This window comes from Vicugna pacos, chromosome 6 (genome assembly GCF_048564905.1).
Source record: "Vicugna pacos chromosome 6, VicPac4, whole genome shotgun sequence".
NCBI lineage: Eukaryota > Metazoa > Chordata > Mammalia > Artiodactyla > Camelidae > Vicugna > Vicugna pacos.
This window is the reverse complement of record NC_132992.1, coordinates 22,397,330-22,422,742: the sequence shown is the minus strand read 5'-3', so window position 1 is coordinate 22,422,742 and position 25,413 is coordinate 22,397,330. Positions and strand designations below refer to the sequence as shown.

Below are 25,413 nucleotides of genomic sequence, written 5' to 3'. Positions count from 1 at the left end.
TACTAGCTGCTTTGGTTATCAGTTACCTTAAGACTTAGTGGCTTAAACAACAACTTATTATTTTCTCTGGTCTGAGGGTTGACTTGGCTCAATTGGGTGGGTCTTGACTGGGGTCTGTCATGAGGTGCAAGTCAAATGGCAGTTGAAGCTGGAACCACTGAAGGCTCAACTGATCTGACTGCCCACAGTGGCTTCACTCATGTCTCAGCTGGGGTAGCTGGACCAGCCGGAGCCTCCTGGCCACTCCATTGACGAGCTTGGGCTTCCCTCACAATACGGTGGGCTTGGGGTAGTTAGACTTTTTAGCTGGCAGTTGGCTTTCCCAGAGAAAACATGCCAAGAGATCCAGGTAGAACCTTTAGGGTTTCTTATGACTTAGACTTGGAAAGTCATAAAGCATCACTTCTGCTGAATTCTACTGATCAAAAAGTGAGCTGGAAGGTCATCGCAGATTCAAGGGGAGGAGACAGCACCAGGGCTTAAGTACTGGGAGGCACATTTCATGGTGTTGGCAGTGGCAGGACGAAAAGTTGTCTTTTGAGACTAGCTAACACACCTGCTATAGGACTCTGGACTTAATCTCTTTGTGCCTCAGTCTTTTCTCCTATAGAATGGGGTAAGAGTTCCTACGTCGCAGAGCTTTTGCGAGGAGCAAATGAGTCAATAAAACATGGGAGATACTTAATGCACTGTGTAAATATCAGTTGTTGTTATCATCATCCAAAAAAGTAAAGAGCAAGCCTTTTCTGTGATTAATCTCTGTATCCCAATGTTTGTGAAATGTTTTATGATTATGAGCTGCTCTCTATGGAAAGTAGTTGTCTCTACTAAAAAATTTTGTATTCATTTAAAAATCTAGTTAGGTTTAAAGTTTGGGTAGAAGCAGTCATTTCTCATGATCAAGTATGGATTTTAAGTATTAACAAAAACTAAGAATAGCTTTCAGGGCTCAGCAAATGCCATTCTGAGTCATGGTGATGACGTGCTCACATTAGAGGCAGAAGCAGCCACTCTCGTGGTGTGGAATTTCCCGTGGCACCGGCGGAAAAGGAGCCATGAATGTGTTTGTCAGCAAACTTCCTCGAAACAAAAAGAAACCCGGATTTCCTGCTGGAGGCCCAAGAAGCAAGTGAGGTCCAGGACCTCGCAACCCAACCTCAGCCTGGCTTAGCTCTGGCCAGAAAACAGGATCTGCCAACAAGTTATCAGAGGCTGGCCTCAGGCCCTGGGGGTGCACACTTTTTTGTTGTTGCCAAACTCAAATAAAGCTCAGAGACAAGTCATTGAGCTCAAGCTCTAAATATAAAAATGGCTTCATGATCTTAGACTCTGTAGAACAGAACCTATGGTGTGGACAAATGTTCCACAGAATTCTTACAGAATTCTCTACCATGTCATCTTCTACCTTATACCCCTCAGTTTTTCATGCAGCCTTCAGGACAAAACCCAGACTCCTGACATGTGTGCCCACCTGTCGCATACTCATGTCCCAGCCACGTGCACAACTTGCATTCCTCCTGAGGGCCCTGAGATCACACATCTTCCCATCCTCGCACACCTCTTTTTGCTGCCTGGGAGGGAACAACAATAGTAAGGGAAGCCAGGCTGTCTTTCCCTCGACTGTGCAGCAGACAGGTGCTGTGGTAAGAGCATCGTACTGTCACCTCACTTTATCCTCACCCCAGCCTATGAGGCCCTGACCTTGCTGGCTGATGAACTCATCCATTCACCTGGAGTCTCTGATCAAGAAGAGCTGCTTCATAACGTTAGACATACAGATCAATGAAACAGAATTGACAGACAGAAAGAAACCTCCATGTTTATAGCCAACTGATTGTCAATAAGGGCGCCAAGACAATTCCACAGGGAAAGTATTTGTCTTTTCATCAAATGGTCCTGGGACAACTAGATATACACATGCACAAAAAAAAATATCAAGTTGGACCCGGATCTCACACCATATACAACAATTAACTTAAAATGGATCAACGACCTAAACATGAGTGCTAAAATTATAAACTTCTTAGTAGAATATAGGAGTGAATTTTCATGAGCTTGGGTTAGGGCAAAAGCACAAGTAGCAAAAATTAAAATAGCTAAATTAGATTTCATTAAAATAAAAAACTCTAATGCTTCAGATGATACCATAAAGAAAGTGAAAAGAAAATGAGACAAATATTTGCAAGTTATATGTTTGACTAGTACATAGGGCATATGAAGAATGTTAAAACTCAACAATTAGAAGACAAATAATCCAATTAAAAATGGACAAGGGCTCTGTATATACCTTTCTCCAAAGAAGATACAGAAGTAGCCATCAAAGAACATGAAAAGATGCTTAATATCATTAACCATCAGAGAAATGCAAATTAAAACCACAGTGAAATACCACTTCATACCTATTAGGATGGCTGTAATCAAAATGGCAGTGTTGATGAGGATGTGGAGAAATTAGAACCATCACACACTGCTGATAGAAATATAAAATGATGCAGTCACTTTGGGAAACAGTCTGGCAGTTTCTCAACACATTAAATATTGAGTTACCATATGATCCAGCAATTCTGCTCCTAGGTTTATACCCAACAGAACAGAGAACGCTCGTTTTCACTAAAACTCACACATGAATGATCATAGCAGCATTACTTAAATTAGCAAAAACAAAACAAAACAAAACCCAACAACAACAACAAAAAACAAACCCAAAACCCAAATGTCCATCAACTCATGAATGAATAAAATATAGTAAAGCCATACAATGGAATGCTATTTAACCATAGAAGTGAATGAAGCCCTGACACCTGCTTTGACACAGACAAAACTTGAACATGAGATGCTAAGTGAAAGAAGCCAGACACACAGGTCGCACATTGTATGATTCTATTTATATGAAATGTCTAGAGTAGGCAAATCCAGAGACAGAAAGTAGATTAGTGGTTGCCAGGGTCTGGGCAGAGGCGGAGAATGGGTAGTGATTGCTAATCAGGACAAGGTTTCTTTTGGGGGTGATGAAAATGTTCTAAAATTGACTGTAGTGATGGTTGCACAACTCTGTAAACATATCAAAAACCCAATGAGTAGTTTCAAAAGAGAGAGAAAATATAAATTTTTATGAAAGGGAAGAAGAGCCCCTTCTAGAAGCAGCTTCACTGACAGCCCACCTCCCCTCCCCAACTTCTTGACCTGAATTCCATGTTAATGCACGAGGTCCGAGTGGATTGTTTACAAGTCCATCTATCCTGGCATCCAGGACAGTGCTTGATGCTGGGTAGGTAATCAGTATAAATGTGTGTTGAACGAGTAGTCTCTAGTGTGCCCCTAACATTACCTATTGCATCTTTACCCTATCACTTCTCCAATAAAGGAATGCCAAAAAGATCACACACACACACAAAATAGCTCTCCATTATTTAAAATTCTTTTTCCATCAAATATTTTTAAATGAGATGATCAGTTAGTGTTGTCCGTTTTCTGCTTCCAGAGAGATAAATGATTTCAAAATTTAAAGTTAATCATCCACATAATGGTCCAGATATGTGGGTAAAAGATAGAAACACTTAGCCAAAAATAGCATATTCAGCCCCCGAACAACAAATTTCATGTTGCAAATAACCTGACAAAAATTTTCCCTGCTCTTAGACACAAGATGTTAAGAGGCAAGAAACCAACATCAACCAATACAAAGACCGATTAAATCAGCCTTTGAAAACTCTTTGGCCTTCAACAGTAACAACAACATGATGAATAAAATCATCATGAGATGATAAAAGAAATAAAAACAGCTAACATTTAGTGAGCACTTACTATGTACTAGGATGGGTATTATTTTCTGATTTCTAGGTATTAACTCATTTACAACATGATGTGGTAGTTACTATTATTACCCTGTTTCACAGAGATTAACCACATCTCAAAGCTGCACGGCTGGTAAATGGCGAAGCTGAACTGGAACCCAGGAGGTCCAATTCCACTGTCCACACACTTCCCTCCACACGACACAGGACAGCCTACAGGGACTTCAATCCCTTGATTGGACCTAGGACAGCAATTTGTTTGATTCTTGGTTTACAGACTGAATAGTGTAGGTTATAGAAAAGACCTCAGGAAAAGAACATGAATATGCTGGAACTGAAATCCACATGTGAATATCTGGTATTTGAATGTCTATTGTTTTATTTTTCTTTTATATATCAGGAGGAAAATTTCTGAATAGACAATGTAGTCAGCCCAAATTTGCAAAACCTTGACCTGCCCCACTCTCCGAGGCTGGCTCCTTCTGAACTTTCAGCCGCAGGCTCCCCACCTTCCAAGACTGTAACCCTCCCACCTCACCCTCTTCTCACTGAGCTCAGTGCCTCATCTGGTACTCACCACTCCTTACAACGATTTTATTTATTTGTTCACCTGTTTTTCTTGTCAAACACTCCCATTAGAATGTAAATCCCATAAAGGCACTGATCGTGTCTGTCTTTTTGCCTAGCGTTTGCTGAACAAGTAATAACTCTCTATGTAGGGGACACCTTTCTTTTAGAACAACTTGGTGCACCAGTCACCGGCAGGATGGGCACACTAGGCTGCAGCAACTCCAGGGCAGGGCGGCACCTTGATCCTCTTTACTGTCCCAGGTCCCAGCTCGGTGCCTGGCACACGGGAGCTCAGTGCATCGGGACAGAGCTTGCTCACTGATAAACTGCTGTCAACCTGGAGGGCGGTCTCTATTGGGATACCTCAAGGTTCCACCTTGGGTCCTGTCTACCCAACTTCTGGATCCAAGGGCAAGGGTCTAAGGACACGCTGATGAAGCCGGGGGATGCCTTAATGCTGGGAGGAGCCACAGATGACAGGGAGAGGAGCTGAGAGAGCTCGCACAGTTTTAAGGTCAAACCCAAGAAACAAAACAAAAAAAATCAAGAAACTCCAGTATGAGGGAGGGGAAATTAGATGAAGGCAGTCAAAAGGCACCAACTTCCAGTTAAAAGATAAATAAGCACTGGGGGTGTAATGTATCACACTACATATAATTCACATTGCTGTATGTTATAAACGAAAGCTAAGAAAGTAAATCCTAAGAGTCCTCACCACAAGGAAAATTTTTTTCCTATTTCTTTGATGTTGTATCTGTAGGAGATGATGGATGTTCACTACACCTATGGTGGTCGTCTCTTTATAATGTAAGTCAGTTCATTATGCTACACACCTTAAGCTCATACAGTGCCGTATGTCAATTATATCTCAATAAAACTGGGGAAAAAAAAAAAAGAAACTGTATCAACCATAGGCTGGGAAGGCGGGGACAGGAGCAGCAACTGTATTAAGGGCCCCATGTCCAGTGAGCTCAGGTGAGTGCAGCCTGAGGTAACGACAGAGAAGGAGGAACAGTCCTGAGCTGTGTCTGTACTGTGTGGTGAGCAGAATGGGGGGGACAGCGCAGCCTCGCACCCCACTTTATTTATTATTCCTACTCTTCTTTGTATACCACCCAAGCAAGGCCCGGACTTCTTACTCCAGGGATACTCAGCAGGCACTAGCAGGCCCCAGGAGTCACTCTCCATGAAGCTCAGCCTTGGGCCGTGCAGTCTACCCGAGGGACAGGCTGCAGCTGCCGGCATTGCCCTGCCCTGGGAGCTGCTGACTTCTCAAGCCTCCAACTCTAGCTCTCCAGGTGCTTCTTAGAAGGGTCTTTGCTGCCACTGAACCTGGCTAACATCCTGTTCCAAGCCTTCTCGTTCTTTTAGGGAAAAAGACTGATTTCTCCTGTGCACATGTGTGTTTTCCGCTCTAGTCCTCCTGGATCCCAAAGCCCAGGAGGGGAAGTCACTCTTATCGGGACATCTCTGAATGTTCTCTCTCCTTTCTTGGGCAGCCTTCAGAATCTGGTCTTTTGTCTTTCAAGTTCAACAAATGTGTCAAGGAGGTGTGTTTATACTTCCCTGGTTACAGTTTGTTTTCGCCATCACTATTTTTCTGGCACCTTTAATAATTACCGGTTGGATTTCCATGCCCGGTTTCCCCTTCTGTCAATTCTTTTGTGATTGTGTTTGGGCACCTCCTCTGTGTTGGCAGATCCTTAAAAACTACCTGCTCACATGTATCTGTCAGTATTTAGATGCCTATTTTTTTTTTTTAAATTCCCGAGGGCTTTCCTTAATTGGTGCCAAAATGAGGAGGACATAAGAATGTTTGTATGTAAATGTTAAGACACTAATCAATGATCTTGAAGCTAATGTTAGTGCCTGTTATGTTATCTGAAGCACAGTTAGATCCCTTCTGTTTCATGCATTCTCATTATTGATTGTTTTTAGTAGCAGGACATTTCTGCCCTTCTATTTCCCCCTGTCTTTTCTGCTCTATTCAGTGATTTATAATGTGCAGGGCTTACACATCAGAAGATGCCCTCATACTTTCATTTGAAAGCTGCTGGCCCTAGGTCCTAAGTCCTATCTGCCAGTAGATCTGTTGGAAAACTCAGATCAAGAGGTATTTTTTCTTCTAGAGTTATTAACATTTTTTAAAAGAGAAAAATTATACTATTTTTGTTATCAAAGTCAAGTCTGTTGAAGACTACACAAAATCTCATGTTTTCACGAAACCACAGGAATAATTACTTGCCTGCTAAAATAATAGACGGACAAGGTCACCAGCTGCCACATTAGACTTTTCCATAGTCTTCTCATCACACAGGGATGTGGTGATTGGAGCCAGGACCCAAAGCTTTGTACCAGAAGCTGTGTTCATGCTGAGCCCAGGAATAAATCCTAGAGGATATTTCGGCTCAGCATGACATAAACAGTATTTTAGGAAGAAAACAGTTCAGGTGCTGGAATAAGAGACTGGGAATGAAAATAAGGATGTGTGGATAAATGTGCTCTTTTCCTGTCACAAAGGGTCAAAGATCTGGATGCCATCATCAGGGCAAAGGATGTTCTCAGGAGTGAACCTAGTCAGATTTCACCCACCCACTTCAAACATAATTTAGAAAATCTTAAGACCTCAGTCATTCTTTTACCGGCTACAGAATCAAGAAAAGTTTGTAGGAATTTTACATAGCTCTTGCTTCAGAAGAATAAAATTATGATTAGAAATATATCAGAACATTTTTATCCCTGCTTGGTGGGAATTCTCTATGTCAGCCAAGAAAGCTACAGTTTAGTATCTAAGTTCACCCTTTTGTTCCTAAAGATTTTCTGTTAACTATAATTAAACTAAGGAACATCTGAAGGATAACAGGTTTCCATATGTAGTATGCTAAAATTTGCTCCAAAGTCCACTACTCTAGTGAGTTTTATTTATAGAGCTTCCAAAGAGGAGATTTAGATAACATTTACTCCCCACAAATGCTGACTATGCACTAATTTAAGTATAGTTGATTTACAACGTTGTGTTAGTTTATGGTGTATAGCATAGTGATTCAGTTGAATATATACATATAAATATATATATATATATTCAGTTATATACATATTCCTTTTCCTATTCTTTTTCATTATAGTTTATTATAAGATATTAAATATAGCTCCCTGGGCTATACAGTGGGACCTTGTTGTTTATCTATTTTATATATAGTAGTTTGCATCTGCTAATCCCAAACTCCTAATTTATCCCCCTCCCTTTCCCCTTTGGTAACCATAAATTTGTTTTCTATGTCTGTGAGACTATTTCTGCTTCATAGATAAGTTCATTTGTGCCATGTTTTTTAGATTATACATATAAGTGATATCAGATGATATTTATCTTTCTCTGTCTGACTTACTTCACTTATGATAATCTCTAGATCCATCCATGTTGCTGCAAATGGCATTATTTCATTTTTTAATGACTGAGTAGTATTCCTTTGTGTATGTATGTATACACACACACACACACACACACACACATCTTTATCCAGTCATCTGTCGATGGACATTTAGGTTGATTCCATGTCTTGGCTATTGTAAATAGTGCTGTTATGAACATCGGGGTGCATGTATCCTTTTGAATTAGAGTTTTCTCCAAATACATGCCCAGGAGTGAGATTGCTGGATCATATGGTAACTCTAATTTTAGGTTTTTAAGGAATCTCCATGCTGTTTTCCATAATGGCTGCACCAACTTACATTCCCACCAACAGTGTACGACTATGTGTTCTTGTTTTACTCTGGAGCGCAGAGCAGGGATCTGACCTGTAGGGTCCATGTTAAGGTCCTGATGAAAAGAAGGCCATGCACATTCTAATTGGTAAAGGTCACTTCTAACATAACAGTGGGTTTGCCATGTTTTACCTAAAACCTAACTCCTGAAAATATGAATCATCATGTAGGAATGTCAAGTGTTTTTTCTTGTCACCTATGACTTTGGCAAAGAGAAGAGCAATGACCGTGAAACACCATGTCCTCCTTGTCATCACACTTGCTCCCTCTACTCAGCACAGAGTGAAAAGGAACCAGGCTTACGATGTCATGAGAAAGCACAATGAACAAGGGAGAGGCAGCCACAGGTGAGGGGAGGCATGGGACTGAAGCCCAAGTTCAGGACTCCTACCTGGAAACACATCTTCACTAGGCGACCTGGGAAAATCATGGGGGCACCCGAGGGTGGCCAGTGATGACGAGGCCAGCTCCCCAGTTCAGGCTCCTCCTTTCCCGTTTAGCCACCAGCAAAATAGCACAATGCTCCACTGTCATCTGCCTTGTCCCACACAGATGGGCAGAACGCTGAGTGTGGTGCAGTCACAGGTCTCCATGGGGTGCTCAGCATCACCCCATGCTCATCACCTCCTCCTGCAGCTGCACCATCTGTCCAGCGTGCGCTCAGCCAGGGTTGCACAGCCCTGCAGGCTGGAGGGTGGGCTGGGTCTACACAGCAGCGTCAGCCTACAGCGACCGCCTAAAGCACTCCACCTCTCAGCCTGCTCTTCAAAGGTGGCACCGTGTTAAAGCTTTCACTCTGTCCACTCCCCAGATGTCAAGTCTGGTCGCCTATCCGCCTAGCAGTTGGGGAAATAATTCATATGATTGCTGTTAGGCTCTGCTTTCCCAGAGCAGCGAGGGCGAGGAGGTTCTTTGGTCAGGGCTGAGCTTCTGTCTGTGCGTGACTGCCTGCCGGTTTAAGTTAGCAAATCCTAAATGAAGAGCACAGCGCAGACACACAGCAAGGGCTCAAGACCCGGTGGCTGTTCTCATATTGCTGATACAGGGACACACTTCAAGGAGGCTTCATATGTATAACAGGGGCCTGCCTGATGGGTCTCTGCTTATTGAGAGTTAATCCATCAACTGCACAAAGGAACAGGGAGGAGGGGCAGCAGCTGCCACCTTCCCTCTTTCACAGACCAGACACCGTCAGGGAGGCAAAGCCCCATTAATAAAGTCAATGGTAGATGTTTTCCTATGTTTTGTGGGGTCACAGTTGGTACGTGTGTCACGAGCAATGTTGACACAGATAAAGGTGAAGGTGGTGCTGTGATTTAAAAGCCGGAGGTGGAGGGATGGAAGCAGGTGTGAGTGTGTGTGAGAACGTAGCGCTGTTTGCAAGACTTCAAGCTGAAGCAGCTTTAAAATAGTATATATTCTTTGGGTTGATGTGTTGAAACTGTCAACACTGAGTGACTCCAACCACCAACTGTGTCCGAACACGGTATGGTACCCAAGCCTGGGGACCTGGTGGCAATGCCTGAAGCTGTCATTGTTTGCAGGCCTGGGTCCTTCCCCACCAGCTGCTGTCTGTCAGTGCGGCAGGGACTGGCAGACTGGTTGGAACCATATGTGCTATTTCTGGGCATAGGAACTGAGTAAGGGGACCTGTCATGGTAAGTCAGACCAGGATATGAGTCAGTTATTACAGTGTTAAAAAGAACTGTCTTCAAAGCATCCTGAGAGCATTGTGCCATGCTAGCTACCCCAGTTTGAAGGACACTTAGAATTACTAAGCCAAGGAGAAACCCTGAGGAATATGGATGATCAGCACTGGCCAAAGGCCTAAATATGAAAAGGAGTGAATAAGGCAGAAGCTAAAATCTAGAGGTCCTAAAATTTAGAGGCAAAAAGAATGATTTATTAACAGAACCACATATATCTCTAGCATACTTTCATCAGATTTGCAAAAGCTATGGAAAAGCGGTTTGCTTTATTTTCCTTTTAAAACAAAACATTTTATTTGCAGAGCAACTTTTATAGGGCCAAATAAATGATCCTAAATTGGCTCTCAGAAACTAAATCTATTGGCACTGAGGTTGTAAAGATACAAAAAAGATGTCAATCTGTAGCACTATATGTAAGAGAGAAAAATTATTAACCATCACAATATCCACAAGTTAGTTAAATAAACAATGTTACATCCTTTTGACAGAACCTAAGCAGCTGTTAAAAGAAATAAAGTAATTTGAGTTTATGGGCATAGAATGATGTCTGTGATAGCTGTTACGGCAAAAAATCATGTTGTAGAAAATGTGCGTGGTAATCGCGTTTCTGTTAAAAATGGTATTTTGTATATGCATAGGAAAGAGCCTCTAAGGAGCTAGAGACAGCCATTAATAATTGCTATTTATGGCTTTTTCTACGAGCACAATGTTCTTGGAGGCCTCGGGGAGGCCTAATGGCCCACCAGGTCCCTGAACGAAAGGGTGAAGGTACAGTAATGCTGCAAAACCAGCATTTCTGAAATGCCTTGAGAAGGGAGGGCTTATGACCTCAGAAGCCCTCCCCTGACCCGTGTCATGGGACTTGTGCTTTCCAGCTCCCGGGTGTCCCAGGGCCTGTGTAACTGTACTTCTGGGGAGGTCACTGTCTGACCATAACCCCGGCTGCTGCTATTCAAGGGGGTGTCAAGAGTTATCAGTGAGAAGTGACAGCAGCAATCAATCTGCTCCACCACCTTCTCCTTCCCAGCAAAGTCTCCAGGAACTGTCCTTTGTTTCAAGGGCCAGGGCACAGGGAACTTGACCTGCCTCCAGGACCACAGGAACTCATCCTAGGGCCCTCCCTGTCAGGAATTTCCTCTCTGTAAGTAAACTGTGTCCTCTGGGCTGCCCCTGATGGCCCCTTTCTCCAGAAGGATGGGGAGACGGCTGGCCCATCTGTTTAACCACGATGCATGGGTCTGGAAACAGTGACTGCCTCAGCCTTGCATTCTGAGGGCTGAAGAAGCCCAGATATCCCCGTTCTTCACAAGCATTTTCTATTCTCTGTAGATCTCCTCTGAATGCCATGTGGTCTCTCCTTCCCCACCCCAGAGCTCCCCTTAGGTCATTCTTGTTCATCCTCCAGACTGGCTCCAACATCACCTTCTCTGGAGAGCGCTTCCCAACACCCCAAGGCCTGATACACCCCTTACAACCTGATACACGGCCCCGTCGCAGAGTGATTATCCCAGCTCTCATTTTCTATTTATTTCTGTGATTACTTAACTAATATCAGTCTTCTTCATGAGAACACAAGCTCCCCCAGGGCAGAAACTGCACCTGTTTTTTCCGCAGTGTGCAGCACAGTGTGCCGTGCCAAGCAGGTACCAATAAAGGCTCGCTCAACGGAAGGCTGCTGCAGAGGCGACTGGGGTAAGTATGTGCCAGTGGAAGGAAGAGCAGCTGGGAGGGCTCTGTGACTGGCTAGTCTCCTTGGTTTTTGGTCATGTGTCCGCGTGAATGTGATAGGTCCCCTCTTAAAGGCTGAAGATTTGTGAGGTGGGTACTGGTTGTAGATGACAGTGTTTAAAGGAATTAAATGCCAACATCAGAGAGAGCCTCTGCCCGGGTGGAGGGGGGCTGGGGTGGGCACTGACCTCGGCTGATGCGCTGCTTCTCCCCAGACAGGATGCCGGGGCTGTCGATGATGCTGATGCTCTTCAGGACCTGGTTGGGCAGCTGGGAGCACATGAATCTGGAAGAAAGGGATCAAAGGTGGGATCAGAACCTGCACGTCACGGAGCACTCTAACCTCGGAGCTCCTTGGCCTCTCCCAGCTCCTGACATCTGAAAAGCAGGGACTCGGAGGAGATTGATGGCACCCCAGCTGGTGCTGAGGAGACCAGATGCTGGTCCACAGGCAGGTATGGGAGGGTGGCCTGGCACCGGCTGCTCCCTGCCACCAGATCCCTTACTGTTAATTTTATTTTAGCTAGCATTCATTGAATACAGGTATTTTACAAACCTCATTTCATTTGCTCTTCATATTAGTATCATGAAGAAGAAATTACCATTTACCTGAGAGGTTAAGTAACTTGCTCAGGGTCACTTAGAGCTGAGCCTTACACCCAGGTCAGTGTGACTCCAAAGCCCATCAGCCTCACCTGCCCCTCCTCTGCGCTGCTCCTCAGACAGGCATCCTGGGCTTCTCCTTCCAGGGAATCAACCCCATGCTTCCTTCAGGGTCACTGCCCCTGGGCTGGAGTATACTGAGCTCCATTCAGCCCCGCCCACACCCTAATGTGACAGTGGAGGTACTAGGGCCTGTTGTCACTGTCTGATCTCCCAAGGACTTAGCATCCTGCCTGGTGCTTGCAATGGCTCCAGGCTCAGGGTGGGGCAAGTGCCCACAGGCAACACCCCGAACCCTCCAGGTGCTTCAGTGCCCTAAGAGTGGACAAAGGGCAGGGCTGGCGAGAGCCCTGGCCAAGCTTCTCCAAGCCTTCCCCCTGGTCCATCACTTCCACGATACCACCTCCTCCTCCTCATCCCTCTGCCATGGCTCCAGTCGGCTGCCCTGGCATCAGCCTTGGAAGTAGAGTGAAGTGGCAGGAAAACCGTGGACTGGGCATCAGCAGACCTGGGTTCAGATTCAGCTCAGCCTTTGCCAATAACTTGCTTGGGACCCTGGACAAGGGCTTCCCCACTCTGGGCCTCCATTTCTTTATGTGTAAATGGAGATGCTTGGACCAGGGGCTGGCGAGGTTCTTTCAGCTTTAACACTATGTCACTCTAGGGTGGCAGAGGTAAATGCTTTGTTACTTCCACCCCAGGCAAGAGAGTCCAGGTTGGGGTGGGGTGGGGTGGGGGGTGGAATCTCTGTTAGGCACTGTGTCTGTTTTGAGCAGGAGCTGGAGAGTGCCTCTCCTTTTCCTGTACTGCAACTGGCTAACTTCGGTATCTGTGGGGGCAGAAAGTTTGAAAATCCTTGGTGAAAGCTCAATTCTTCCATTCAGTGGAGCTGGTGGGATTACTCAGAAAGTAAATATGCCGGGAATGCAGGAGAGGGAGGCCTGCCCAGCCTTCACAACGCTCCAACTCCTGTGGGCTCCTGTGGGCTCCTGTCAACAGCGCAGCCCGGCGGGATGGGCTGCCCTGAGCAAGGGGAGCAATTACAGACTTTTCGAAAGAACTTCCACTGAAGGTGCTCAGGACAAGTTTCTCTTACATTCTTTCCCACATTTTCTAGCCAGCCCAGGAAGATGAAGGAGTGATATTATAATTTTGCAGCTGGAAAAGTTGAAGCACAGAGGAGTTATGACATTTCGAGGTTGTGCGGCTAATGCGTGGCTGGCTGGGGGCCACACCCTGAGATTTCTGATGCCAGAGTTGAGTAGAACTCAACTCATAAAGGAAAAAACTCGTAACATTAAAAGTAAAGGATCAAGTTAATCTATAAGAAGCCCCTCATTTCTGATTTTCTCCTGCCCCTCCCACACTCTCCACCTTTATAAACCCCGTTGCCCAACACACAGATAGCTGATCTGTGAGAATAAATTCACCAGGATCACTACGCAGCCTTTGGAAGCTCACAGAGAAAAAAATGCCACAGTCAGGTCTCTAGACTTGGTGGTAGGAATGGAGTTCTGAGCACATCTGTGGTGGACCGCATTTCTTGTTGGTGATGATTCGGTCTCTAATCATAGTCCCACCCTTTTTATCAGATGGCTCGAGACATCTGGCAACGCTGAAAAAACTGCACATGTGTGAAACTATTTCACATACAGGATTCCTGTGAGAGGCTGACCTTTTTCTGAAACCACAAACTCACACTCAATACCAATTTTTTCCAAACCACAAAACCCCTGGATCTTAGTAAGAAGTTAAGAGAGGGATTCAAAATTTATAAACTATGCACTCCCTCTGCGCAGAGACAAGGTTTCAGCAACTCCCATGCCTCCCAACACAATGGCAGGGGCACAATTTGTGAACTACAAAGCAAGATGGTCAGATGTGGTGATGTCACCACACAACATACAAGGGAGCAGCCCCAGGGGCCAGGAGGGATGACTGCAGGCAAAAGGGGGTGGGCAGGAGGGGGAGGGGGAGAAGGAAGGGAAGAAAAAAGGGAAAGAGAAGGGAGCCCTCCAGGGGCACCCCAAGACAGGGTGACTGGGGCTGTGTGTGCAAAGCTGGACTTTGCACAGCCTTGCACAGCATGTGGGAGGCGGGTGCTGGGGAGGTGGGCAAAGGAGCACAGAGCACAGGTCAGCTTTCAGACTCCTATGTGGGGCCGTGGCTCACACTCTAGGGGTTAGAACCACACACACACATTTTCTTCGATAGTTATACTCCAGTCAGAAAAAAACCCAATGCAATGCTGTGAGAACAATACTGTCTCACTTTTACGTTCTACAAAAGGAAGGTGAAAAGCAGGGTTATTTACTGGGAATAACACAGTCAGCCTTGGGTCAGGCCTTCCCTGCTGATGCGTGTCTGCTGAAATGTTTCCAAGCACAGATTTGCTGTCCCCAGATGGATTTCCTACTTCCTCCGGAGTGACTGTAACAAACACAAAATGTATCTGTGCTTGCCTTCAACTTTATATGTGAGATATGCAGACATGAGCTGGTTCAGCCCAGGAGCCTCACATAAGATTTATGAAAGATCTCCCTCACCCAGGGCTGACTAGATATATTTTATTTTCTGATAAAAAGAGAGGAGGAGGGGATCATCCCTACACTGGACCCCCACTCCGTCACTCCCACAACCAAGGAAGGCTGAAGTGGGTAGCAGAGAGTAGGTGGGTGAAGGAATGGTCTGGGCTGTAAGGTCTTGGGCCAATTGCTACCAGTCCTGCGCACAGTAAGACAAGGAGGTAAGGGGATTCCAGTTTTAAAATCGCCTCTAAACACTAACATTCCAATTCAATGATCAGCATTTTAAATGAGCCAGGCAGTAGCTTAATAGTGATTTGATTTCCAGAGGAGTGATATCCAGTAGCTGCAGCAATAATAAAATGGCACAAACATCTACTGACCACTCACTGTGTGCCAGGCACTGTCCCAAGCACTTTCCATTAACTCAGTCAACCCTGGCCACGACTCAGCAGTGGGGCTGGGCACCTCCACTCTACAAAGGAGGAGACTGGGGTGGAGGGGAGCAAATTTTGCCACCCTGAAAAGGTGCCTCACTGGCATGAGGATTTATTTAAGCTGATTATTTTTTAAGGCCCAAGAGACTCAGGAAGAATCTCTGACCTCCCTGATAACTGCCTAAAGAATGTAGATGGAGGACCTTTCCAGGAAGGGAGCTGTCACCAGAGATAAATATAGTATGAACTAGGTGTGGAGACAGGGAGGAACCTTGCAAAATCTGTTTGTTAAAACTCCTCTCTGTGTCCCATTGTCTCTGCGTGACCCAGCAAATGTTTGTTTACCAAATATTTGTTTTTCCATTTCATGTCAATTGCCTTCCTCCTCTTTAAGGTTCCAAACTATTCCTCTGTCTTTAACTGAACATGGTACTTAAGGTGAGGGCTTCAGCTATTTTGGCGAGTTCTTTAGTTTTCCTGGGTCTTCCTCATGTATACATGTAATTCAGTTTTTGTTTGATTGTCTCCTGTTAATCTGTCTCATGTCAACTTAATTCTGAGACCAGCCAGAAGAACCTAAGAGGGTAGAGGAAAATTTCTTCCTTTCCAACAGGGGGACAGAGGGGTCACATATCATAACTTGCCAAGTCACACAGCTGCTAGGTGACAGAGCTGGGATACGAAATGGGCATTGCTGACTCCAGGCCAGGCTGCTATAGCTATTTCATGCATTTGAGCCTCTGCTGTGTATCTTTATCACACAGAGGGCAACATCCTAAAACAAAGGAGCAACATGACATAGTGCTAGACTCCCCACTGAAGAGGCCCCTGTGTGCAGCTTGCTGTCAGTCCTCTGGTGTGGGGTGGAGCAGTGACTGCGGCAGAAGATCTGGTTCTGGCTGTCTTCCTTCTCACTCACTGCTCAGGTCTCTGAGCAGTTCCACCAGTCTGAGGACTCACAGGTTGTCGTCAGGTTCAAATAAACCTAAGCTTACAGTGGAATTGCTGTTTCGACCCTGGCTTCTTTACTAATAGGGGTAAGACCAGAGAGATCACACGACTTCCTATGTCGGCACAGTGAATAGCACACACTATGTAGAAAGACTTTGACAACTAACCTGTGATAATTATTATTATGTGGTCCTATCACAAAGGTCTGATCTAATCTTTCACTGCCCAGGGGGAATTTAATTTCATATCCAGACTACAAAAAGCCCATGGCTACCACTCAGATCAAGTCTTATGGAATTACCACCCTTAACAAGTAAAAGATGGCTGAACATTGGCAGTTTCACATGGTTCCACCTAAACATGGACTTTTCTAAATCAAGCCTCCTTCTCCCAACCACCGCAGGGGAAAAAGGAAAAAGGTGGTTTTCTGGGAAGTCGGAACCAGGGCTGTATAGGCAGCTGCCAAAAGAGAGCAATTGTTTGATGACCTGGGAGCCACCACAAATCCTGAGGTTTAAGATTAATGGGAACAGCTTCAGGGAGTTTATGATGGATAAGCACGCCACACAAAACAACCCCCACAACCCAACCAACCCCAGTTAATCTCTCAAGTTGGGGAAAAAACCAGTTTTCCTGATGAATCAACAGTAATTCTTGGCAAGAGCCTGCTTTCCTTTATCTCTGCAGCTAAATTATCTGGTGGAGCCAGCATGTGTCTGGACTGATGCTGGAAACTTGTATTAAGTCAGTAATTTAAAAATTCCCAATGGTACTAAATGACTAGGTAATATTCATAGTCTAATAACATAGTCTAATAATATTTAATGAAGCCTCATTCAATTATAAACATAGAGGTAACAAACAGAGTATAAGTCCAAAAATACACATATGTATTCTATGAAAATTTAAGACAGTGTTTTTTGTTTTGTTTTGTTTTTTGGGTTTTTTAGGGTTTTTTTTTTTTTAATCATCACCATCACCATCATCACGTCTGGCTAAAATGACAGGAGCACTAGAAGTACTGGTCAGATTCTCTTAGCTCAAAAGGAAGTTTCCAAATTTCAATCCCTAGGGCCAGTGAGTAAAGTTATTTTTCAAAGAGAAACAGAGGAAGTAAATGAGATTAAGAACTTCTTCTGTGGAAGACTACAATTTAAAATTATACTAGATCTTAAACTAAAAACGATGTCTGTAGCTATCTGGATTTTAAAAAAGACAACTATTTTCAGAAAAGTAGATTGAGGGGGAAATATAACATCCAGTTCAAATGCAGGCTGCAGAGGGAAATGTCACAGGCCAATTCCTGACACTTCTTGACTGGACCAAAATGCTGGCATCTCCCAGGACTCGTGCCCTCAGGGTGCCGTGGGTGTTCCTCTCCTCTGGGAGGTGGAATTGCCTCCTGATAACAGAATTTGGAACCTCAATAACCACAAATTCCATGGAGCAACTCCAAGACAGGCCTACCTGTGGAATTCTCTCAAAAGTAAGGCAGCATGGTGGAGTTCCATGTCGCATTAAAGTCTTTTCCATAGACACCTTTGTTGTAGACTCAACTCCTTCTTCTATTGTTCAGGTATGGAATTTCTCTAATTTGAACCTGCCTTTTGGAAATTTGCCTTTGTTGTTCAGAAGTGCACTGTAGACCTTCTGTTACTTTCTTAGAATCCAGCCTTGAAGATTGTGACTCAGGCTCCACGGGTTTGCTTAATGCTTCGAGGCTGGTACCACCTTGCTAAATACTAAACTCTTTTAAAGACACTGCTGGGGGCAGATGCCCAAGCTCATGCCCTGTACTGAGAGGTCAGGTAATGAGACCTATCCCGGGGTGGGGGACCAGTGGATGCTCAGTGGGGTAGGGGTAAAAGTTCTCCATAGCAGACACCCAATTCTTTTTCCTACTAAGTACTCTATTTTGACCTAGTTCCCAGAAAGCATGCTACATAAAAAGTCTGCCTGCCTTTAGAACTAAGCTTGCTGCTCTTCCCACGGGGATGCTATAATTACATACACACATTTGAGCATCCATACTAACCGACTCTCCTCTATACATTAGTGCTGCGTGAAACGGCAGCGCTGTTGTGTGGATACAACTTAATCAGGCTGCTTACTCTTAAGTGTGCTATTAACTTCCAGGAGGTACATCCCTGACATGTGAGCCTCAGATATACACAGCTGCCAGGTGGCTAGAAGGAGAGAGACTCTACTTTGTCAGGTACAGGGAGGTAGACAAAAGGGAAGAGGGAACCTGAATCCTAGTCCTATCTCTGCCTCTTCTTGGGCAACTCATTTTAATTCTTTCTTCCCAGTTTTCTGATCTGTAAAATGGCCCTGGTATCATGTCTCATTAGCCTTGAAAAGAGAGTGTACATGAAATCATCAGTCTATAATTTGGGACATAAGCATGATCATCTTCGTCATCATTGTTGGTGAGCTAAGATTAAGGACAGCCTTAAAACTTAAATAGAGGGCAGTCGGCAGTGATTCTCAGTCCAAACATCCTACCTCTGGGCAGCTCAGTACAGTGGCCACTAGCAGGACTCTGGGCCAGACGCCCCGGGTTCCAATCCCAGCACTGCCACTTATCAGCCGAGATGCCCTGTGGAAGTGAAGTGGACCTCTCTAGGCGTCAATTCCTCCCCTCCACCTTGGGGAGAATTGTAGCACCTGTGTCACAGGGCTTTTGTAAGAATTTAGAGCTAATTGACAAGTAAAGTTTAGACACAGAGTAAATGCCATGTAGTTATTTGCTATTATTTTTCTATATATTCTGAATTCAATTAACACTTGATTACATAATGCATGGATTATTTTCAGCAAGTTTAAAATTCTGAGATAAGTAACCTTGCTATTCAAAATCTTTCCTGAGTGCTTCTTTTCCATACTCATCTGCTGAATGCTTGGGATTTGAGAAAAATAAACTTGTTGGGGAAATAAATCATCTGCCAAAATAAAACGAGCCAGTAGCCACTCTTCCTAGTTTTATTCTTGTGAATACAGACTTTACAGAATGGGAGTTTGACAAAGGCGGTGGCTTCTTTCTTTTTTAAGCCTTTGTCAGGCAAAAAGAGAGTAAGACTAAGAACAGTGGTAATGAAATCACAGGACTCCAGGCAGCCTTCCGTGGAGAACGAGCCTGTGCCCTGCACTTTCCAGGGCCATCTGGGGACAGGAAGCCCACGACCACAGCTCCCAGGAGGCCCTGCTGGGGGAGCATCTTGTCCCACTTCTCCTCAGCTGTGGTCCACTCGTCCTGAGAGACCCTCTGGTGTTCTCCCTCCCGGCTCAACCCCCACTTCTCCCACAAGCCGATGCTCTGGTGCCAACCACAGCCACTCTGGAGCTGAGTTGTACACTGCTTCTAAAGTAGAGACTCTGCAGGTGAGAATGTCTCTGGGTGGTATTCTGCCCATCACTGTCAGCAGCAAGATGAAATTTCTCTGTGACTCCATCCACATCATTGCACATTTCTATTCACCCTGCTGCCAAGTTCCCTTGCTGCCAGTTGGATGCCTTCTTTGGAGCACAAACAAGTGCTTAGGGTTGAGGACAGATCCCTAGAGAGTTTAGTTCTTCACAGAAGGCACCTGTGGACATTGCCTGGGCCCTCGGCAGAGCCACCGCACAGCATCTGGGCACATTATTCATCCCATGGTCCTTGTGAATGGTGCCCCCTGGGGTTGTGCAATATTAGCCTCTGGGAGGATAGCAATCAGGGAGGATCTGTTCCTATTTTTAAAAAAATCTAAAAAGGAGAAGTGCAGTTCAAGTCTCTCGTCTGGTAGCTCTAGTGCAATGTCTCCCTAAAGGGGTATGGAAGACCCTTCCCTGTGCCTCCCACAGTCCACTCCCCACAACCACAAAGACCAGTCTAAAGCAGAAGACTCATCAAAGAGGGGAATGGCGGGGTGTGGGGAGCCACAAGAAAGGAGGAAATAAAAAGGCTTTCAAAAAAATAGGCTGGGAGTGGCAAAGAGGAGGGAGGGGGAGGTAAGAGCAGATGGTGTCAAGAGTGCAGAGCTGCATCCAAGAGAACCTGCTGGCTTGTTCTGTCCTGTCCCGTCTGTGTCACTGGGAACTCTGGTGAAAGGCAGAACAAACAAAACACAACTCCAATCAAGACAGAACCTCAGCTCTCTTACAACGTCAAAGCTGTGAAATAATGACCATGCAACAAAATCAACGCTTGGTGTTGCTCTGACCCTATAGCCCTGCCCTGCTCGAATGAGTAAGGAAGCAGCTCAGAGCATGGCAGTGAGAAGCAAGAGGGATAGCCGGGGGGGGGGGTGATCTGTCTTGGAATAACCAAGACTAAATCTGGGTGTCAAGTGGACCTCTGCGCCCTCTGGGCTTAGCCCTCTGTGCAGGAGGCCCCAGCACACCATGCCTGAGAGGTGGCCATCCAGCTACCATGCAACATGGCCAGAGATGGGGAACTCACTACCTCACAAGGTGACTTGGTCCACTTCTGTGCAGGCCAAATTATTAAAAATTTATTCCTCATACTGTGTGGCCTTATCATGTCCAATCCTGGGCCTTAGCTCTGGCCTCTGAAGCAACTCTGAATAGACATAAATGATCATTTCCTCAGAGAATCTTTCTGATTTTCTTATAATTTTTCTCTTTTAGAACACACCTGCTCTGTTCTTCTGTTTTTGAAACTTTACATGTAATTGGCAAGAATTCAAAGAACAGGTTTAAACGACCTGACCAAAGATGGCAGCTTGCTGGTCCTTACCGATTGAGGAAAGCATTTCCAAAGCGACTAAGCTTTCGAAATGGCTTTTTGGGGTCCACGACCAAAGCGTTCCCTGGGGTGCTGCCCTCTGTGTCCCCATACATCACAGCGATGAAGGAGTCGGTGGTGGGCTCTGGACCAATCCTCATGCCTGGGAAATCTTGCTCCAGTAAGTATCTGGGAGAGGGGAAAAGAAAAGAAACTTAGCATGTTGTCACAAAGCAAGAGGCTGGAAAGCTTCCTGGGGCTACCAATTTTTAACAGAATCATTTAAAAACCTGAAATGTAATCCCAAGGAAAAGAGAATGATTGGTATTTTACTCTTTGGCTAATAACAAATTTTCAAAGCTTAAAATCTACAGAGCTATTTGCTCCCGGTGTAGGGAGTGTAGTGAAAGAGGCAGACATCTTGCAGGTTGCTGGGCCTCCTGAAAGTGGACCTTAGCTCAGCACAGCAATTTCTGTCACAACAGACGCCACCCCAGAGAAGGGTACCCCGCCAGCTCCTATGTATCCTGGAAGACCCTGCTCAGCCCTACCACCTTTAGGGAAGTGTCCCTGTCCCTCCAGCATGTTGGGGACACCTGCTCTGTGGGCCTGCGGCTATCATGGTGCTTACTATAGTGCTGCACATCTCCGTTTGTGGGCCTTGAAGGCAGGCCCACGTCTATGGCCACATGCATATCCCTGGCACCCAGCACGGTGTCTGCCACAGAGGGCACCCAATGTAGTGAATGAAATAGTGAATCATTTCCTTCCTTGTCACTGGCAATCAGTGCAGTCAGCACATCCTCCCTCATGCATTTTATGGCTCCCGTGGGCTCCTGGAGGTCGTGGCCTCGGAAGGCGATCTCCAAAGAATTCAGCAGCAACAGAGGCTGCCATGGGGGGTGGGAGTGAGGAAGGGGGGCGGAGATTAGATACCACCAGGGCCATCGCTAGCCCTTCGAGCAAATCGGAAAAAGATGCCCTTTCCTCTAGGTGCACCCAGCCTGCACCAGGGCTCTCAGCTTAGTGATCAGGACTCCAGTTGGATTTTACCCCCACGTGCCCCCTGGGCAAGGTGCCCTCACGTAGTTTAACCTGTACAACTACATCCAGCGGCCGTGGCTGCCGTTATTGAGGGTTCTCGTTCAGGGGGCTGGGGAGCCCAGCTGATGTGCTACAAGCCATAAGACTTGCCCAGGGACATGGTTAGGGTGGGGCAAGGGAGCCAGAGGGAGAGTGGTGGGGGAAATCTGCTTTCTGTGGGAAACGGCTGAGTCCTAAATAGCTCCTCCCCACCCCCACCAGCACTCCACTCTGCTGAAGCCACTCAGAGCCCCTCCCTTCCTCCCCACCAAGATTTCCTTTTCCATGAAGTGTATTCCCAAAAAAACACACAAATGTGTTCATGCATATATAGAATGGTGGGGGGCAAAGACCACTCCCTCCTTCCTTTGCAATCAAGGGGAGCATGAAGAGGAGGGTATTTTGGAATTCACTTCGCTCATTATCAAGCAACAGGTGGAAACGCAAACCTTCAGAGAACACTTGGTAGTGACAGTGAACGGACACTGTGGGTGGGGAGTAGGGGAAGGGGATCCCCGTCTGAGGTGACTGGGGCAGAGCTGTGTCCCCCCTTCCCTGGTGCAGAGGCTCAAGGGCAGAAAACTGCACAACTTTCTCCAGCTCCCCATCAGCAGCAAATAATCTGTTTGGTCCTAAACCATTTCTTTGTTCCTAAAATGTCCTGACTGATCAAATTTAAGCCCAGAACCTGTGATTTTATTTCCAGGGATAGAGGGAAAGAATGGAACTATCGAACATCCAACACAATTTTGCCATTTTTCTAAGAATAAGAAATTAAGTAGACTTCTGTTTTCTGTGTAAGTAAAATTGAAATTGTTTAGCACTCTTAGCAGGCTGTATTCTAAACATTTAATTGGTTTTTTAACATCAGCCAAGCTTTCTACATTTCTGTGAACTTGTAGAGCACCAGAATAGACACATGATTTAAACAGACCCCCTAAATTTAGAATAAATATGAAAATGATTAGATAATAACACCCAGCATTTATCAAGTACAGTTGACCCTTGAACAATACGGGTTTGAATTGCACTCACACATGGATGTTTTTTGGTAATAAATACTGTGGTACTACATGGCCCACGGTTGGTTGAATCTGCGGATGTGGAGGAGCTGAGGTTAGGGAAGAACTGTGGGTAGGGAGGGCTAAATACATGTTATGTGTGGCTTTTTGACTGCTCCCAGGGTCAGCACCCCTAACCCCTGTGTTGTTCAAGGGTCGACTGTACTCACAATTTACTGGATATCACACAAAGCTCTCCACATGCACGGTGGTTTCATTTAATCTCCACGACACTCTGAGGTGGGTACTAACATTATCCCCACTTTACAGGTAAGAAAACTGAGGCAACAGAAAGGCTAAGCAACATGCCCAAGGTCACACAGCAAGAAGATGGAATGCAGGCAGTTGGGCTCCAGGTCTTTTGCTGTCTCCAGATACATTCAGACCTGGGCTTGAGCTGGTGTTTGTTCAGAGATGAGGAACACAGGGGGAGTTCAGGGCCCTCACGCAGAGCATGCCACTGAGCATAGGGCACCAATGACCCTATATTTCCTAAAAATGAGGGGAACGAGCTCTCCCACCCACCCCCCTGCATGGTCCTTGGGCGCCCAGATATAAAAAGGGGTCAGCTCCCCTCACTCTGCCTGGGGAAAAGCTGGGGAGAGGAGGTGCTGTTTTTCTAAACATGTTCAAATTTAATTTTTTTTTAATTTCAAAACTTTTCCAGGCACCTAGTAGACTACAACATATCCTTAGGAGCAGAAATGTTCCTGTTTATAAATTCCTGTGAAATTCTACATTCATCTTAGAAATGCTGGTAAAAGCTACAGTGAGAGCATCTCCCGCTTTGTGCAGCCCCAGCACTTCTGGTGTGTACACAGAACGTGCAGACTGCACATGCACATGTGAACGTGGAATTTACTTTTTACAGCAACTCTGGGATCTCAAGTCTGAAGTCATTCAGCAGCAAGGCTAGAATTCAAGTCCACAAAGATCACACCCCTCCCACGTCCAGTTAGATATCCACGCCCCGCCGCCTGAACGAGGCAGTGTCAGGAGGCCCGTGGGAGAGACGGAGGAAGGGGAGACAACTGGGGAGAGGGACTGGAGCTTGAGGAACCTCAGCCAATGTCACCAGGCTTCCTGCAGCACACAATTCCCAGCTCACAAAAGGGTTAGCTCCGAGGGCTGGTATGAAACTTGTCAGGCCCTTTCTCAGAGTCAATGTTAACAGCAGCGGCTGGCTTGCCAAGACAGCCAAAAGTTTACACACACCAGTAAGACAAACCAGACAAGAAATTGGAGCACTGCCTACTCAGCTCAGTGCTGAGTTCCCCCTTGGGTGGCTCCCTGCACGCTCCCAGGCCTAGGCAGGAGGAGAGCCCTTCAGCTCCAGGCCGTGGGGAGGTGAGGATGGGGTCCAGGCTGGGGTGGAGGGGCATGTGGGTGCTCTAGTTGAGCAGTGAATCCCTGGCAGGGCAGTAACGCACATGTAAAGGTGTGTAAGCCAGACCATCATTGCCAAGGAGAGCCCGAACTGTTCCTGATGTTTCATTTACATAAAAGCACAGCAAATCCCACTGATTCTATGTTGGAGGTTTCAGTGAAAAACTTGAAGTATGAAATTGTTTAAAGAAGAGCAAGGGTTTCTTACTTTCAAGTTCACACTGTCAGAGACACTAGAATTTCCAAAGTAGCAACCCTGCCAGACAGAACTTTAACAAATAATCATTTTAAAGTATGCTGCTAATGTCAATCAGTTTGAAGCAAAAGGTGCCCCCTGAACTGTGACCCTGGCCAATCCCTCCATCTCTGGGTCCCAGACACACAGGCTGTATTATATAGCGTGTTTACATTATTTATTTGCTGAGTGATACTTTCTCTCACATACAATAAAAAGCCAGAATTTAGTATTCAATTTCATTATTGAAGTAATACCAATTAATATAGCATAGCATATTAGCATTGTAAAGACTCATAATACTCAGTGCTAGGGAGGGTGTAGTGAAATATCTTTATGTATGTTGGTGGGAGAATAAGTTGGTATAACCTCACTGAAAAGCAGTTTGATACTTTGTGTTAAAAGCCTTTAAAATGGAGCAATTCTAGTTTTAGAAATCTATCTTAAGGAAAAATCCTAGACACGTGAAAAATATTTATGCATGAAGATTCCATTACAGCATTATCTTCAACAGTAAACAAAAATTAGAAAAAAAGAAGATGTGTTTCCTTTCCCATAGCCCTTATCCGTCCCCCTAGAATGTAAAATTTACTTATTATTTTTATGACTTATTCCCTGTCCCCCCGGTAGAGTGTAAGCCACTGGAAAGCAGGGCTTTTGTCTCTTCTGTTCACTAACACTTCCATGTGCTTGGAACAATCTCTGGCAAGTGGGTGAGGTGCTCAATAAATCCTTGTTGAAATAATGAATGTACAGGTGGCCAGGAACACTGGTCCGTGTTCC

General features: G+C 45.4%; 1 protein-coding gene across 2 annotated transcripts in view; it reads right to left on the bottom strand.

Moving 5' to 3' along the window:
• Positions 1–25,413, bottom strand: part of EHD4 (EH domain containing 4) — a 75,150-nt gene that overhangs the window by 32,316 nt on the left and 17,421 nt on the right. For both annotated transcript variants that reach the window (XM_072962619.1, XM_006201682.4), the window contains exons 2-3: positions 20,878–21,054; positions 11,752–11,849 (exon numbers count right to left, since the gene is read on the bottom strand). In XM_072962619.1, coding sequence (XP_072818720.1) covers positions 11,752–11,849; positions 20,878–21,054 — 275 coding nt within the window. The remainder of the gene's footprint in view (positions 1–11,751; positions 11,850–20,877; positions 21,055–25,413) is intronic.